The following is a 15859-nucleotide window of genomic DNA, read 5'->3' on the forward strand; positions in this document are numbered from 1 at the left end:
TTCCCACCTGGACAAAAGGAACACCTACGTGCTCAGCGTTCAACACCATTGTGCCCTCAAAGCTCATCACTAAGCTAATGACCCTGGGACAAAACACCTCCCTCTGTAACTGGATCCTGGACTTCCTGACGGGCCACCCACAGGTGGTAAGGCTAGGTAACAACACGCTGATTTTTAAAAGGTAGCCTTTATTTAATTAGGCAAATCAGTTAAGAACAAATTCCCATTTACAATGATAGCCTACCAGGGAACAGTGGGTTAAATGCCTTGTTCAGGGGCAGAACAACACATTTTTACCTTGTCAGCTAAYGGATTAGATCCAGCAATCTTTCAGTTACTACCCCAATGCTCTAACCATTAGGCTACCTGCTGCCCCAGCTGATCTGCAACACAGGGGCCCCTCAGCAGTGTGTGCTCAGTCCCCTCCTGTACTTCCTGTTCACCCATGGCTACATGGCCAGGCACGACTCCAACACCATCATTAAGTTTACTGACGACACAACAGTGGTAGGCCTGATCACCGACAACGATGAGACAGTCTATAGGGAGGAGGTCAGAGACCTGGCCATATGGTACCAGGACAACAACCTCTCCCTCAACGTGATACAGACATAGGAGATGATTGTGGACTACAGGAAAAGGAGGACCGAGCACGCCCCCATTCTCATCGARGGGGCTGTAGTGGAGCATGTTGAGAGCTTCATGTTCCTTGGTGTCCACATCACCAACAAACTATCATGGTCCAAACACACCAAGACAGTTGTGAAGAGGGCACGACAAAGCCTATTCCCCCTCAGGAGACTGAAAAGATTTGGCATGGGTTGTCAGATCCTCAAAAAGTTCTACAACTGCACCATCGAGAGCATCCTGACTAGTTGCATCACTGCCTGGTAAGGTAATTGCTCGGCCTCCGACCTTAAGGCAATACAGAGGGTAGTGTGTACGGCCCAGTACATCACTGGGGCCAAGCTTCCTGCCATCCAGGACCTCTATACCAGGCGGTGTCAGAGGAAGGCCCTAAAATTTTTCAAAGACTCCAGCCACCCAAGTCATAGACTATTCTCTCTGCTACCGCACGGCAAGGGGTGCTGGAGTCTAGGTCCAAAAGGCTTCTTATTAAGGATCTGACCCTTTTTTTCAATTTTCACCTAAAAGACATGCTCAAATCTAACTGCCTGTAGCTCAGGACCTGAAGCAAGGATATGCATATTCTTGATACCATTTGAAAGGAAATGCTTTGAAGTTTGTGGAAATGTGAAATGAATGTAGGAGAATATATATWTTTTTTTTATAGTCTTTGAAATGCAATAGAAAGGCCACAGTTTAGGCACAATTTAGAATTTGGCCACTAGATGGCAGCAGTGTATGTGCAAAGTTTTAGACTGATCCTATGAACCATTGCATTTCTGTTCAAAATGTTGTATCAAGTCTGCCCAAATGTGCCTAATTGGTTTATTAATACATTTTAAAGTTCATAACTGTGCACTCTCCTCAAACAATAGCATGGTATTATTTCACTGTAATAGCTACTGTAAATTGGACAGTGCAGTTCGATTAACACGAATTTAAGCTTTCTGCCCATATCAGATATGTCTATGTCCTGGGAAATGTTCTTGTTACTTACAACCTTATGCTAATCACATTAGCGCACGTTAGCTCAACCGTCCCACAGGGGGGACACCAATCCTGTAMAGGTTTTAACAGCTTCTACRTCCAAGCCATAAGACTCCAGAACAGCTAATCGAATGGCTACCCAGACTATTTGCATTGTCCCACACCCCCTCTTTTACGCTGCTGCTACTCTCTGTTTATTATCTCTGCATAGTCACTTTAACTCTACCTACATGTACATATTACCTCAATTACCTCGACTAACCTGTGCCACCGCACACTGACTCTGTACCAGTACCCCCTGTATATAACCTCGCTGCTGTTCTTTTACTGCTGCTCTTTAATTATTTTWTWTTTTTATWWAAAAAATGTACTTAACACTTATTTTTCTTAAAACTGCATTGTTGGTTAAGGGTTTGCAAGTAAGCATTTCACTGTAAAGTCTACACCTGTTGTATTCGGCGCATGTGGCGCATTTGATTTGACATCCAGTTACTTTTTGCAGGTGCTGGAGTTTCCAAATCTAAATTTAACGCAATTTAAATAAAATCACTACTTATACCATTCCTGTTTTCTCTCCTTACAGATTGTGATTCATTATCAATGTTGGTTCTTTGTGTTAAAGTTATATTGTCTATGCTTGTTTATGCTATATGTACATGTATTCTATTGTCTTCGTAATTTGTAATAGACACTGTCCACACAATATCTACAGTACTGGCTTCCCCTTTAACAGTGTGAGAATACCCAGTACCCTATATGATAGGTGTTCATGTCTCTTATGTCAAAAATAACATTTCTGTCTCTATCTCTCGGTTTCCTCCCACACTAGCATACTTTTTGACCATCTCTCTCTCTCTCTCTCTCTCTCTCTCTCTCTCTCTCTCTCTCTCTCTCTCTCTCTCTCTCTCTCTCTGCTATTGTTTTTTTGTTACTGTCTGCATTGTTATACTACTTCTCTATGCCACAATGTACTGAGTCTGTCTCTTATACACATCTAGATGTGTATAAGAGACAGTCTCTATGCCACAATGTACTGAGTAAAATGTGCTATATGTCATGATGATTATTATTCTCCACCATGTGACTGATGTATTCAAGCAGGCAGCACAGTGGAGAGGGGAAGCAGTACTCTCTTACTCATCCACTCTTGAAATGTGTGGGAGTGTGAAGTGATAGTGGGTAAGCACTCTCTGCAATGTCCTCCGAGCTGCACAATAAATGTACAAAATATCTGCACGCAGAAAAGGTTGAAAATATCTCATCTAGACAACTGAAAGTGGATATAGCCATAACGTATAAATTGATAAGATGATTTAGTCCATTGGTAATCCCTCTTTATTGTAATTTCATAGATCCCTATGTGCAACACTCCACTACAATTTCTCTAATTTGATATGGAGTATTTAGTAGTTAAAATCCCGCTCTCCAAAAACYGAATATTTATTTTCGAGTAATCTATATACATGTATGCCAGAACATATCTGGTGGGTGTGTGACTGTTTTGCTCCTCCCACTTMTGGGCGATACAGTCCCATACAACAGATTGTTGTCTCCACAACCTCCTCTGACAAGTTTGGAAGTTTTTCCCAGCAAGCTGTGCGAATGTGCATCACATGACATTGAGGAACAGAGGGAGTAGGAGATGATAGGCAAAGCATCAGTCACTCATCCTAGTTGGAGCTAGATGATGACCCTTCCTATTGTGATAATGTAAACAGCAGACTGGCAACTGGCAGAACTGTGCGAGTTTGACCTCAAAAGGTGAGTGGAGCAGCATTTTTTACGTTTTTGCAATGGTGGTTGTTGAGACAAGTCAATTGAACTAGAATAGTTGTTTGTAACTGCAAACAGGGCAAGGTACTTGATATTTTATGTAATATCAGTGAATCAGGAAATGTTTTGAAAATAGCTTCTCATTTTAAGCAGTTACTTTGGACTTTATAAGGACTTGCTCAATGATGTATCAAAATGAAAATCCCTTTCATGGGTGGATGGAGTGAATCACCTGTGAGTCTGTTTAGAAGGAAATGTTGGACTGATAAGGCTTTCACTTACCAGATGTGTTATCTTATTCTGTATTACTCTATACAGCAATACTGTGTGTATAGTCCTGTGTATGCTATAGTACACTTTCTTAGGATAGTAAATGCTGTTTTTACAATGTTGTCGAGATATATTTTTATTGTTTGGCTGTAATAGACCAGAACTACATCAGTTCCAGATGCTGAGTTAAGTCACGAACAGCTGCTTTCAATTAATGTCTCTCTCTCTAGAAACATTATACACTGGGTAAGCGTGTGTTTACTTTAGATGTGGAATTGAGGCATACAAGATTTCATTGGGTAATTGGGTACTTTAATGTAGGTTTTCAGAAACCCATCAAGGTCACATGCAGTGGGTGGTGACCCAAACCATTTTAACCATGTAATTGAGCGTTAGCAATTAATTTGTCATGTTTAAGTGATTACTTGGAACATATTGGATATTTTCTACACAAAACAAGTCTATTTTAGCSATGAATTTAACTCAAATAGTTGCCATGTTCTTAAAAGTAAAGTTATTTAGGTATACACTGAGTATACCAAATATTGGCTCCACGGTTGTGTCAAGTTGGCTGGATGTCCTTTGGGTGGTGAACCATTCTTGATACACATGGGAAACTGTTGAGCGTGGAAAAACCCAGCAGCGTTGCAGTTCTTGGGACAAACCGGTGCGTTTGGCACCTACTACCTTACCTTGTTCAAAGGCACTTAAATKTTTTGTCTTGACCATTCACCTTCTGAATAGCACACATACACAATCCATGTCTCAATTGTCTCAAGGATTAAAAATCCTTCTTTAGCCTGTTTCCTCCCCTTCATTTACACTGATTGAAGTGGATTTAACAGGGGGATTATAGCTTTCATCTGGATTCACCTGGTCAGTGTACAGTTTGTCATGGAAAGAGCAGGTGTACAGTATATCCTCAGKTTTGTATTCTCATTGCCTATGTTTATATGATAAACCCAGCACGAGTTAGACTCTAGACTCTTACTCCAGCCTCATAGTCAACCACACCCTAAACCACATCTTAGGGTGGAGGCAATCAGAAGAAAACCACAAAACAGTCTCGGCCAGGTCCTCCATGTACTGTAGATGAACAAAGTTTGACCACTCTTGTAATTCTTCTTCATCCAGCTCAGTCCTCTCTCCTAGCCGTTATGTATACTGAACAAAAATATATAACGTTTTTAGAGTTGGTCCTATTTTTAATGAGCTGAAATAAAGATCCCAGAAATGTTCAATACGCACAAAAATATTATTTCTCTCATATTTTGTGCACAGATTTGTTTACATCCCTGTTAGTGAGAATTTCTCCTTTGCCAAGGTAATCCATCCACCTGACAGGTGTAGCATATCAAGAAGCTGATTAAACAGCATGATCATTATACAGGTGCACCTTGTGCTGGGGACAATAAAAGGCCACTTTAAAATGTGTAGTTTTGTCCCACAACACAATGCCACAGATGTCTCAAGTTTTGAGGGAGTGTACAATTGGCATGCTGACCGCAGGAATGTCCAAAAGAGCTGTTGCCAGATAATTGAATGTTAATTTCTCTACAATAAGCCGACCTCCAACGCTGTTTTAGAGAATTTAGCAGTGCATCCAACCGGCATCACAACAGCATCTGGGTTTCTCCTTTTTTGGCTTCTTCTTTTTTGGTATTTTTTTGGGGTGGGGGGGGGGGGGGCTTGCTGAGGAGTATATCTGTCTGTAATAAAGTGTGTGGAAAAACTCATTGTGATTGGCTGGGCCTGGCTCCCCAGTGGGTGGACCTGGCTCCTAAGTGGGTGGGCCTATGCCCTCCCAGGCCCACCCATGGCTGCACCCCTGCCCAGTCATGTGAAATCCATAGCCTAGGGCCTAATTGTTTTATTTCAACTGACTGATTTCCTTCTATGAACTGTATCTCAGTGAAATATTTGAAATTGTTGCATTAATATTTTTGTTCAGTTTATGTGTTGATTCAATATTAATCTCTGTAWGTTTCAAATTCTATATAAAGCTGTGAAAATACTGTTTTTACTGCAACAATGTAAATTGCTCCAGGTCCCTAGTTGCCTGTACATGTAGTGTTACTTACCACCCACACTGCTAAAGTGAATAGCAGAGCATGTTCATAAGTATTGTGATAGTATTGAAAAGATAAACATTGCTCCACTGTGGACTTGCCATCAGAGGGTTTGTGATTTAGAAATTCCATATGATTATGTTCGTCATATAGCATGTTCTTCATTTTATAGAAAGTTTTGCATACATGTAACTGTTCAAAACAGTGGTCCTCTTTTTTGCACATTTGACATCAGTAAACTTAGAACACTGCAAGGGAAAATAATAGCTCAGACCAAAGGCAGGAGTAGCCTTCAGTAAAGCTATGCAGCATTCAAAATCCTGAAATAGGGCTTCAGAAATAGACGTTTCTCAGGCCTTTGACACTGACTTGGTTATTACATTAGGCTCTCAGGGAAAATTACCTAAATGTCCATGATATGAGAAAGCTGTGCACCGCCCATTTACAGTGAGGTACCAATTTAATCACGATTACAGAGTATTTCATTACATACAAAAAGCCTTGAAGTGGGTAAAACATTCAGTGGCTAAGACGCTGTATCAAAGCAAATGTTTCTAAAGTTACATTTTTATGCATATCTAGGGAGTTGTGAAGTGATGTGAATTTGTTAAACATTTGTCCATGGCTGTATTCTCTTCAAAGAACTGCTGTTGATGGATGTTTTTTCTCCGTGGAACCGACTTGAAGYCACTGTTGGTGAAATTAGACGAGGTATRCATTTCCTCAAACTCTGAAACTATGTGGTAGGATATTTTACTGTATCGAATAAACTCATAAACAACACATGTTTTTATTCTCACAAGAGGACTGTGGTTCTGTTGGTTCTAAACAGTTGGTATCAATTCGTTGGGGTMAGGGTCAAAAGTCATTTTGTTGATAATAAAATATGGGGTTCCCCATCACAGAGGCCACAGGAAAATTAACATAAATGTAGGCATGGGAGGGGACAGACATGGATGTAAAAGTGTCTGGCAATATTTCATAGACCCTAGAGAGAACCATTCCCCTTTCAATCTTTAAATAGTCAACTAGACACGAGAAAATCAACAGATATGATGTAGAGTGATTGCGATTGGCTGATGAGAGGATATGACCTTTAACATTTTGCTCTGACAGAAGGAATAATCAGTCAAGAAGGCAATATAACCTGTAATTTTGTCTGATGAGAATAGGATGTGTTCACCTCCTAAAAGTGAAGTTTGGGGTAAGATATTGCTGATCTGCAGATGATTATTTTTCTCTCACTCTCTCTCTTCTCCCTTTCTCTGAGATGACAAACAGATTATTTTTCTGTCTGGAAGTCCGGACTTCACCATTGGACTTCCTGTGAAGAGTTTTTCTCTTTATCCCTTCATTAGAAAGGCACTATGATGCAGAAATTATTTCCTGTGTTTGAGCAACAGACTTCTTAATGATACCTGTAAACTCTAAAGGCCTCCCTCCAACGAACCAGAAGTCTTGTCAACTGGAAATATTTGGCAGAGTGGTGAAGGAGATTCCATGATTAGCTTCAGTGATAACTAATGTTGTGTTACATTTCAGATTGGTACAGAAATTACGATTACTATAGCTTGAGAAATAAAAGTCAAATCCATTAGAGAATGATGAGAATTCAATTTGAACACTAAAATTGAAGAACAAAAAATTATTAAGGGTGCTTCTGACAATCGAACAAAAACTGACCAAAAAAAAAGCATTCCTGTTCGTGTTGATTTACAGTAGATGGTCTCTGATGGAAAAACAGCTAAGGAAAATAAAAGGGAAAATGAACACATRGTGACAAAACCAAATGTAGAAAAAGATATGAATTCATGATTTTAGTTACCATTACAGTCATTTTATCATGATATAGTATGTACTATAGCACTATGTCTTGCCTGCCAGAGCTCTGGTCCAGTAGCTCATTAAATCGAATTAAATTCCAGCTTAACTTTCTGTTTCACAATGACTCTTTGAGTTGTAAAAATATACTGTCGGGTAGTAATGAGAAGAGAAAAAGGAAAACGACATACTGTAACTGTGCCAAACAACATGCAGCATATTGCATCCTCTGGAGTGGATGTAAATACATAACCTGGCCATGAGTCTAGTCTACTTGTTATTATTCTTAGAGTGGACATTTTGGAAGGTCATTGGAAGCCTTTGGAAGAGCAGCAGGACTTATTTCTGTAAACCCATCCTTTTATATAAAGCAGCCTTTTATATGGTTCCCTCTGCGAAGGAGTGATGTCAAGTTTATGCCATTGATGACGTAGGATCTCATGAACACTTTTGCTGTTATCACTCTAGGTGTTGTCCTAAGACAGTGTGGTATTCTTCATGTCTATTAACTATTAATCAAGTGCTTTGGGGTATTGTATTTAGGCGCTTAGAAATCAATCATAAGAAAGGTGTGCTTGTTTTTCTGATATACTATATAAATACAGTACCAGTCAAAAGTTTGGACACACCTACTCATTCATGGGTTTTTCTTTATTTTTACTATTTTCTACATTGTAAAATAATAGTGAAGACATCAAAACTATGAAATAACACCCATGGAATCATGTAGTAACAAAAAAAGTGTTAAACAAATGAAAATATATTTTATATTTTATATTCTTCAAAGTAGCCACCCTTTGCCTTGATGACAGCTTTGCACACTCTTGGCATGCTCTCAACCAGCTTCATGAAGTAGTCACCTGGAATGCATTTCAATTAACAGGTGTGCCTTGTAAAAAGTTAATTTTGTCCTTCTTAATGCATTTGAGCCAATCAGTTGTGTTGTGACAAAGTAAGGGTGGTATACAGAAGATAGCCCTATTTGGTAAAAGATCAAGTTCATATTATGGCAAGAACAGCTCAAATAAGCAAAGAGAAATGACAGTCCATTTTTACTTTAAGACATGAAGGTCAGTCAATCCAGAAAATGGTTACTACATGATTCCATATGTGGTATTTCATAGTTGTGATGTCTTCACTATTATTCTACAGTGTAGAAAATAGAAAAAATTAAGAAAAACCCTTGAATGAGTAGGTGTTCTAAAACTTTGGACTGGTACTGTATGTACTGTATCTTACTGTGCACCATATAAATTAGGTCTCTAGTAATAACACCAGACATCTGGTCAATGTTACACAAGAAGGACTGCCCTTCCAAAAAATATCCAAATAGAGTTACAGAGAATGTAGGGGTTCAGTAAGAGTATGTTGAAAGTATGTGTGTGTATGTGCACCACATTTTTTTGTGAGTGCATATGTTTAGTGTGGGGTTCCATAGGAACTCTGCCAGTCCCCGTAGGGTTGCAGCTAGGTGTGTGTGTGTGTGTGTGTGTGTGTGTGTGTGTGTGTGTGTGTGTGTGTGTGTGTGTGTGTGTGTGGTGTGTTGTTATGTGTGTGTGTGTGTGTGTGTGTGTGTGTGTGGTGTGTGTGTGTGTGTGTGTGTGTGTGTGTGTGTGTGTGTGTGTGTGACATCTTTTGGACCGATCAGTTAGAGGTCCTTGGGGCAGCAAGAAATGTTTACATTTGGTTCATTGGGAGACCAAATTTTACTATAAATGTTCTGTGTGTTTGCGCGGAAGTTATTGCATCTGCATTCGTATAGTAAGTTTATGTTATTAACTGCTCTTAAAAGTTGGCATGAGTTCATGGTGGGATTTGTTGGAATTCTGTGTCTCTGTCTTTGTGTTGAATGGATTGATCTCTAGTTTTCTGCAATAAAGACAATTTCATGTTTCAAAACAAAAACATTTTGGGAGTGTCACACCCTGATCTGTTTCACATTTACATTTTAAGTCATTTAGCAGACGCTCTTATCCAGAGCGACTTACAAATTGGAAAGTTCATACATATTCATCCTGGTCCCCCCGTGGGGAATGAACCCACAACCCTGGCGTTGCAAGAGCCATGCTCTACCAACTGAGCCACAGGACCTTCACCTTTCCTTGTGATGTCTCCACCCTCCTCCAGGTGTCGCCCATCTTCCCCATTATCCCCTGTGTATTTATACCTGTTTTCTCTGTTTATCCGTTGCCAGTTCGTCTTGTTTGTCAAGTCAACCAGCGTTTTTGTATCAGCTCCTGCTTTTCTCAGTGTCTTTTTCTCACCCTCCTGGTTTTTGACTCTTGCCTGTACTGACTCTGAGCCCGCCTGCCTGACCACTCTGCCTGCCCCTGGCCCTGAGCCTGTCGACCTGTACATTTGCCCCACCTCTGGATTGTTGACCTCTGCCTACCCTGACCCTGAGCCTGCCTGTCGTCCCGTACCGTTGCCCCACCTCTGGTTTCCTGACCTCTGCCTACCCTGACCCTGAGCCTGCCTGTCGTCGTCCGGTACCATCCCCACCTCTGGTTCCTGACCCCTGCCTGCCTTGACCTGTCTATTGCCTGCCCCTGTTGGAATATTAAACCATTGTCTATTCGACGTGTCTGCATCTGGGTCTGACTTGATTCCTGATAATGAGTGGTTGGAACAACCCACAGTGGGATTCCATTAAGAGAGTTAACAGTTCAATATTATTATTCCTGAATAGACTAGTGAATCACATTCCCAAGTGACCAAAACGGGGGACAGAGATACACATTTAATCACATAACAGTTTTTAAACGGATGCCAGCATTTACAATTACATTTCATTCAAGTAAGGAATTCAATTTTGACATGAATCTGAATACGTAATAAACTGTAATTTCTAGTTTTTTTTTTTTTTTTCTTTAAAAACATTCTCTGGAACTTTGGTGACTACTAAATATTTTTCAAACCTCCCTCTTTGAGCTGGATGTGTCAATGTGTAGTTCATGAATGCATAATCTGTGAGCAGAATTACTGTCTTACCTCAATTAGCCACGAAATTCCTAGTTTGAAAGCAGCTGTTTTTCTGGAAGCTTTCCATACATTTTCCCCACATGTGCCAGCCCCCTAGCAATTTGAGTTCTAGCCAACGAGCATGCAGCCCCTCGCCATTTGAGTGACAGCTAGAAAGAGATGCACACACAGCAGAGCGAGTGAGAGAAAGCAATGACATGGTGCACATATCTGCACATAGGTGATGTAGTACGCAATTTTTGGTGACCACTTTTGGCTCGTGACCTCTACTTTCAAAACGACATGCTAAAAAGTATACAAAGTATCGGAAAATCTCTTTCATTAATTCAACCCTTGGCTAGAACTAGAATAAATTTGACTGTGTCTGTAGGCTAATCAACTAAGCATGAGATGTGCACAATCACACCAGTGCTTTAGGGGCTTATCACAATGTTGCTGTTCGAAATGTGATGTACAGTGCCTTCAGAAAGTATTCATGGTATTCATACCCCTTGACTTATTCCACATTTTGTTGTGTTACAGCCTGAATTCAAAATGGATTACATTTATTTTTGTTTCTCACCCATCTACACACAATACCCCATAATGACAAATTGAAAACATGTTTTTTGAAAATGTTGCTAATTTATTGAAAAGGAAATACAGAAATATCTCATTTACATAAGTATTCATACACCTGAGTCAATAAATGTTAGAATCACATTTGAACAGTGATTACAGCTGTTAGTCTTTCTGGGTAAGTCTCTAAGAGCTTTGCACACCTGGATTGTACAATATTTCCCCATTATTCTCTTAACAATTCTTCAAGCTCTGTCAAATTGGTTTTTGATCGTTGCTAGATAACCATTTTCAAGTCTTGCCATTGATTTTCAAGCAGATTTACGTCAAAACTGTAATTTGGCCACTCGGCATCATTCACTGTCTTCTTGGAAAGCAACTCCAGTGTAGATTTGGCCTTGTGTTTTAGGTTATTGTCATGCTGAAATGTGAATTCATCTCCCAGTGTCTGGTGGAAAGCAGACTGAACCAGGTTTTCCTSTCGGATATTGCCTGTGCTTAGCCCCATTCCATTTATTTTTTATTCTGAAAAACTCCCCAGTCCTTTATGATTACAAGCATACCCATAACATGATGCAGCCACCACTATACTCAGTAATGTGTTGTATTGGATTTGCTCCAAGCATAACACTTTGTATTCAGGACAAAAAGTTTATTTTCCACATTATTTTCTGTATTACTTTAGTGCATTGCTGCAAACAGGATGCATGTTTTGGAATATTTGTATTCTATACAGGCTTCCTTCTTTTCACTCTGTCAATTAGGCTAGTATTGTGGAGTAACTACAATGTTGTTGATCCATCCTCAGTTATCTCCTATCACATCCATTAAACTCTGTAACTGTTTTAAAGTCCCTATTGGCCTCATGGTGAAATCCCTGAACCGTTTCCTTCCTCTCCGGCAAGGAAGGACACCTGTATCTTTGTAGTGAGTGGGTGTATTGATGCACCATCCAAAGTGTCATTAAGAACTTCACCATACTCAAAGGGATATTCAGTGTAAAAAAATCTTCTTTGCGAGGCATTGAAAAACCTCCCTGTTCTTTGTGGTTGAATCTTTGTTTGAAATTCACTGCTCGACTGTGGGACCTTACAGATATTTGTATATATAGGGTACAGAGATGAGGTAGTCATTCATCATGTTAAACCTTATTATTGCACACCGAGTGAGTCCATGTCATTAATTATGTGACTTGTTACGCAAATGTTTACTCCTGAAGTTAATTAGGCTTGCCATAACTAAGGGGTTGAATACTTATTGAKACTTAAGACACATCAGCTTTTCATTCTTAATGAATTTGTAAAAATTTCCAAAAACATCATTCCACTTTGACATTGTGGGTTATTGTGTGCAGGCCAGTGATAAAAAAAATCTCAATTTAATCCATTGTAAACTCGGGCTGTAACACATCAAAATGTTGATAAAGTCAAGGGGTGTGAATACTTTCTGAAGGCACTGTATGTGTGCTCTCTATAGTACAGGAAATATCATTTTGTCCATTCAATACATCATTTTCCAATCTTTACATTTCTGAGTTGTATCTGACTGAAAATACCCTTGAGAATTAGACTTGGTGTCAATCGTGTTTATAGAACAGCTAGATTATTCAAGAAAATTAACAGATCAAGTGCCCCATGATGTCTAGACTGCCAAATATTTGATGCCAACCATGGGAATGCCAGATTTCTCAATTATTAGTTAAAATCTAGTATGCTAGTGAATATTTTCAAGATCGTCATACACTTATGTATTCCAGCTCACACACTTCTCCAGAAAACAGTGACATTATTCCTGTGTTCCCATTGGTATAAAAGTGTTTAGGAAATCAGTTAATCAGGAATACAAATGGATGTAGTCATGATCTGTTTGACCTTAGCATATATGGATGTATTGGGGGGATATGAGAAGTCACATGTTCTCACTTTTTCCCACACAAACACACCCACTCACAACATGCGGACTTGCTTGCGTTCAGGGGTGTAATCTTCATTAGTCCAAACGAGAGCGTCTATTGGACAAATGCAAGTAGGTCTCACCACGTTACGTTCTGTTTGTTTCCGTTTAAGAAACGTTTTGCGACATAATCGGCTTAATGAATTCGCCCCTGCAAATTTAGAAACACACACAGCTGTTTACATGCTTACTGCAATGACATAGGGCGCACATACGGAGTAATATTTTACACGTTTGCAGAATGCATCGAAATCTGGAATACATTTAACACTTTTAGTCTCGATCTTTGAATTCTGTCCAGGACTTGTGGGGGGGTTCTGTCGTTATATAGGCTACGGAGATACTGCCAAAAAGGTTTGATGTTTCAAATAGTTACTGTATAAAATGTTGCCTATTTCCTGTGGACTGGTTTAGTGCAAAGGTTTTAAGTTTACTTTGTAGCACAGCGTCTTGATAATACTCATGGAAGTTTAAAGTTACGAGTCGATGGTCAATTCAATGATGACATATACTGTACATGCTCAACTTTTTAGTCGTGGTGCTCCTCAATGGAGTATCCTATTTCATCGGTGAGTTGAGTATCTCCTTTGATTAAGGCGTAAGATGCATCATGCAGCACATTTTTCCTCTTCTTCTGTTGTTCCTTTCATCATATCACATTGTTGGATCTGATTTTAAAGTGTTAACTCTTACGTAATGGTATATTTACGGGACCTGGGTGCCTTTTTTGTGCTCCTTGCGGTTCGTATTAGCAGACCTCGATATCTTTGACTCTTTGAACATATGGTTGAATTCTTGTAGCCTAGCCCTACTATTTATTTTGATTAGATGTCTATAGAAATAAGAAAGTTTACCGATTTTCTGGACAGTAATGTTCTGCTGATGTTTTCTGTAGTGTACATTTTCTGTATATTATCTTCAGATAACATGTTTAAGTTATCTGTATCTGGCTTTTCACTGCAGAAAAGGCACATTGAATAGACCACTTTTGACACCTTAAAATGGGTAGAATATCTGTTATAATTTATTTGTCTAGCCTCCATCACATGTAGACCAGACCAATTTGTAGTTGTGTTGATAAGAACTTGGTGAGATATTGAACAGGCATATTAGAGCAAAATAAATCCAGGTCACAGACTGTTTTAACCCTTTACTTACCCCCTGTTGATCCCCCCCCCCCCCTAAAGGTGTACACAATAGGTGCTAAATGCTCTCCCAAACTAGTTGATTTTATATGAGGCGATAATGCAAAGGCCCCCTGTGATATTCTATTGACATGCTTTCTGGCTGTTTGCATGACAGTAAACATTGGTGATTGATGTTCCCTTCCCCCACCCCACAGATTACAGTAGACACACAGGTGATTCTCTGTTTGTCTGCAGAGATAGAGGTGGTTATGGTAAACTTATTATTATTATTATTTTTTATTAGGATCCCTATAAGCTTTTGTAAAAGCAGCAGCTACTCTTTATGGGGTCCTGTGTATTTTTCCTTCCCTGTGTGTTTGTATACAACTGTGCAAGCCTATTAGTTTACCTCAGCAATAAAATAATTGATTTAGTATGAATCGTGTTTCCTGTGGAACATTTTTTTATGTCTAACATCTGGCCATACTTGTTGCATCATCGGCACTGGTGGAAAACTAACGTTTTGGTCTGTCCCCAACAGATTCCCAGAGCCAGCAGTCCTGGAGTGGGGCAGGTGAGGATCAGAGAGAGTGAGGTTGTTGTGAAGACTTGGACAGTATGAGTTTGGTGGAGATCAGACATACGGTTGGGTCCATGACCCTGTCCTTATCCAGCACAGACTCCAAGGAGAGGTACTTTGACCGGGTGGACGAGAGTGACCCTGAGTACCTCCGCAGCAGGAACATGTCACCTGAAATACAGCAGGACTTCAACATGATGGAGCAAAAGAAGAGAGTCACTCAGATCCTACAGAGTCCAGTATGTCTCTTGTTCTTTATGTCTATGTTAATGTGTGTACACAGTACAGCCATTTTCATTATCTGGCTGCAGACCATCAAAAGGCCTGAAAAGTTTTTCTCTTCGAGGTCCAGGCCTATGTGATTGGCTCTAGTAGAGACACTACATCATTGATGTCTTCAGTTTTCATTCTGATGGCTACATTTGAACTGATCTGCAAATAAAGAGGCTATTACTTTTACATTTTAGACATTTAGCAGATGCTCTTACCCAYAGTGACTTACAGTTAGTGCATTCATCTTGAGGTAGCTAGGTAAGACAAGTTAGGCAACTCAGTCATATTAAGTAGCAAGGTGTTTGTACAGTGTACATCTTTGTTGCAATGCAGTACAATGTGCTACTGTCAGAGGAAATAGCCAAGCTCCACTGCTGTGGTTTTAAATATGAACCAGTCCGAATAGATTTTAGCCTTATTATACTTTGCCTGCCAAATGTCCTTGTCAAGTTCACAGCTTAGCTCATGAAACATTTTTTGTCAAATTGAATTCTTGAGAGACAGAACAATATAGGCATGAACGTAATTTTGGGCATCCACTGTATGTACACATATATATATATATACTTATATTTTTGTAGTATAAGCAGTAAATGTTGCCTATATGCACCCATGATAAATGCATATATGCAATTGTGAATCGGAGGCATAGATAATCGAGCAGTAAAATGTGGTTAGAGATGCTGTTAGGAGGTGCAACAAACACATGCCCGTAAAAGTGCATGGAAATAAGATGAGCCCACGCATGTCTGGGATTGCATAACAGACCCCAACAAGTGGAACTTAGCTCATCACCATGGGAACCGCACTGAGATGGGGCGGAATGCTGGCGTTCCACC

General features: G+C 39.7%; 1 protein-coding gene across 5 annotated transcripts in view; it reads left to right on the top strand.

Moving 5' to 3' along the window:
• The first annotated feature begins 3197 nt into the window (after positions 1–3197).
• Positions 3198–15859, top strand: part of LOC111978758 (gamma-adducin-like) — a 31743-nt gene continuing 19081 nt past the window's right edge. Inside the window, exons 1-2 of one of the 5 annotated variants that reach the window (XM_070448480.1) lie at positions 3198–3375; positions 14709–14986. In XM_070448480.1, coding sequence (XP_070304581.1) covers positions 14786–14986 — 201 coding nt within the window. In that variant the 5' untranslated portion in view covers positions 3198–3375; positions 14709–14785. Of the gene's footprint in view, positions 3376–13117; positions 13395–14380; positions 14440–14708; positions 14987–15859 lie in introns of those variants that run through there. The other 4 variants (XM_070448481.1, XM_024008996.2, XM_024008994.2 and 1 more) reach the window with 4 other exon arrangements.

Source organism: Salvelinus sp. IW2-2015, linkage group LG18 (genome assembly GCF_002910315.2).
Source record: "Salvelinus sp. IW2-2015 linkage group LG18, ASM291031v2, whole genome shotgun sequence".
Classification (NCBI taxonomy): domain Eukaryota; kingdom Metazoa; phylum Chordata; class Actinopteri; order Salmoniformes; family Salmonidae; genus Salvelinus; species Salvelinus sp. IW2-2015.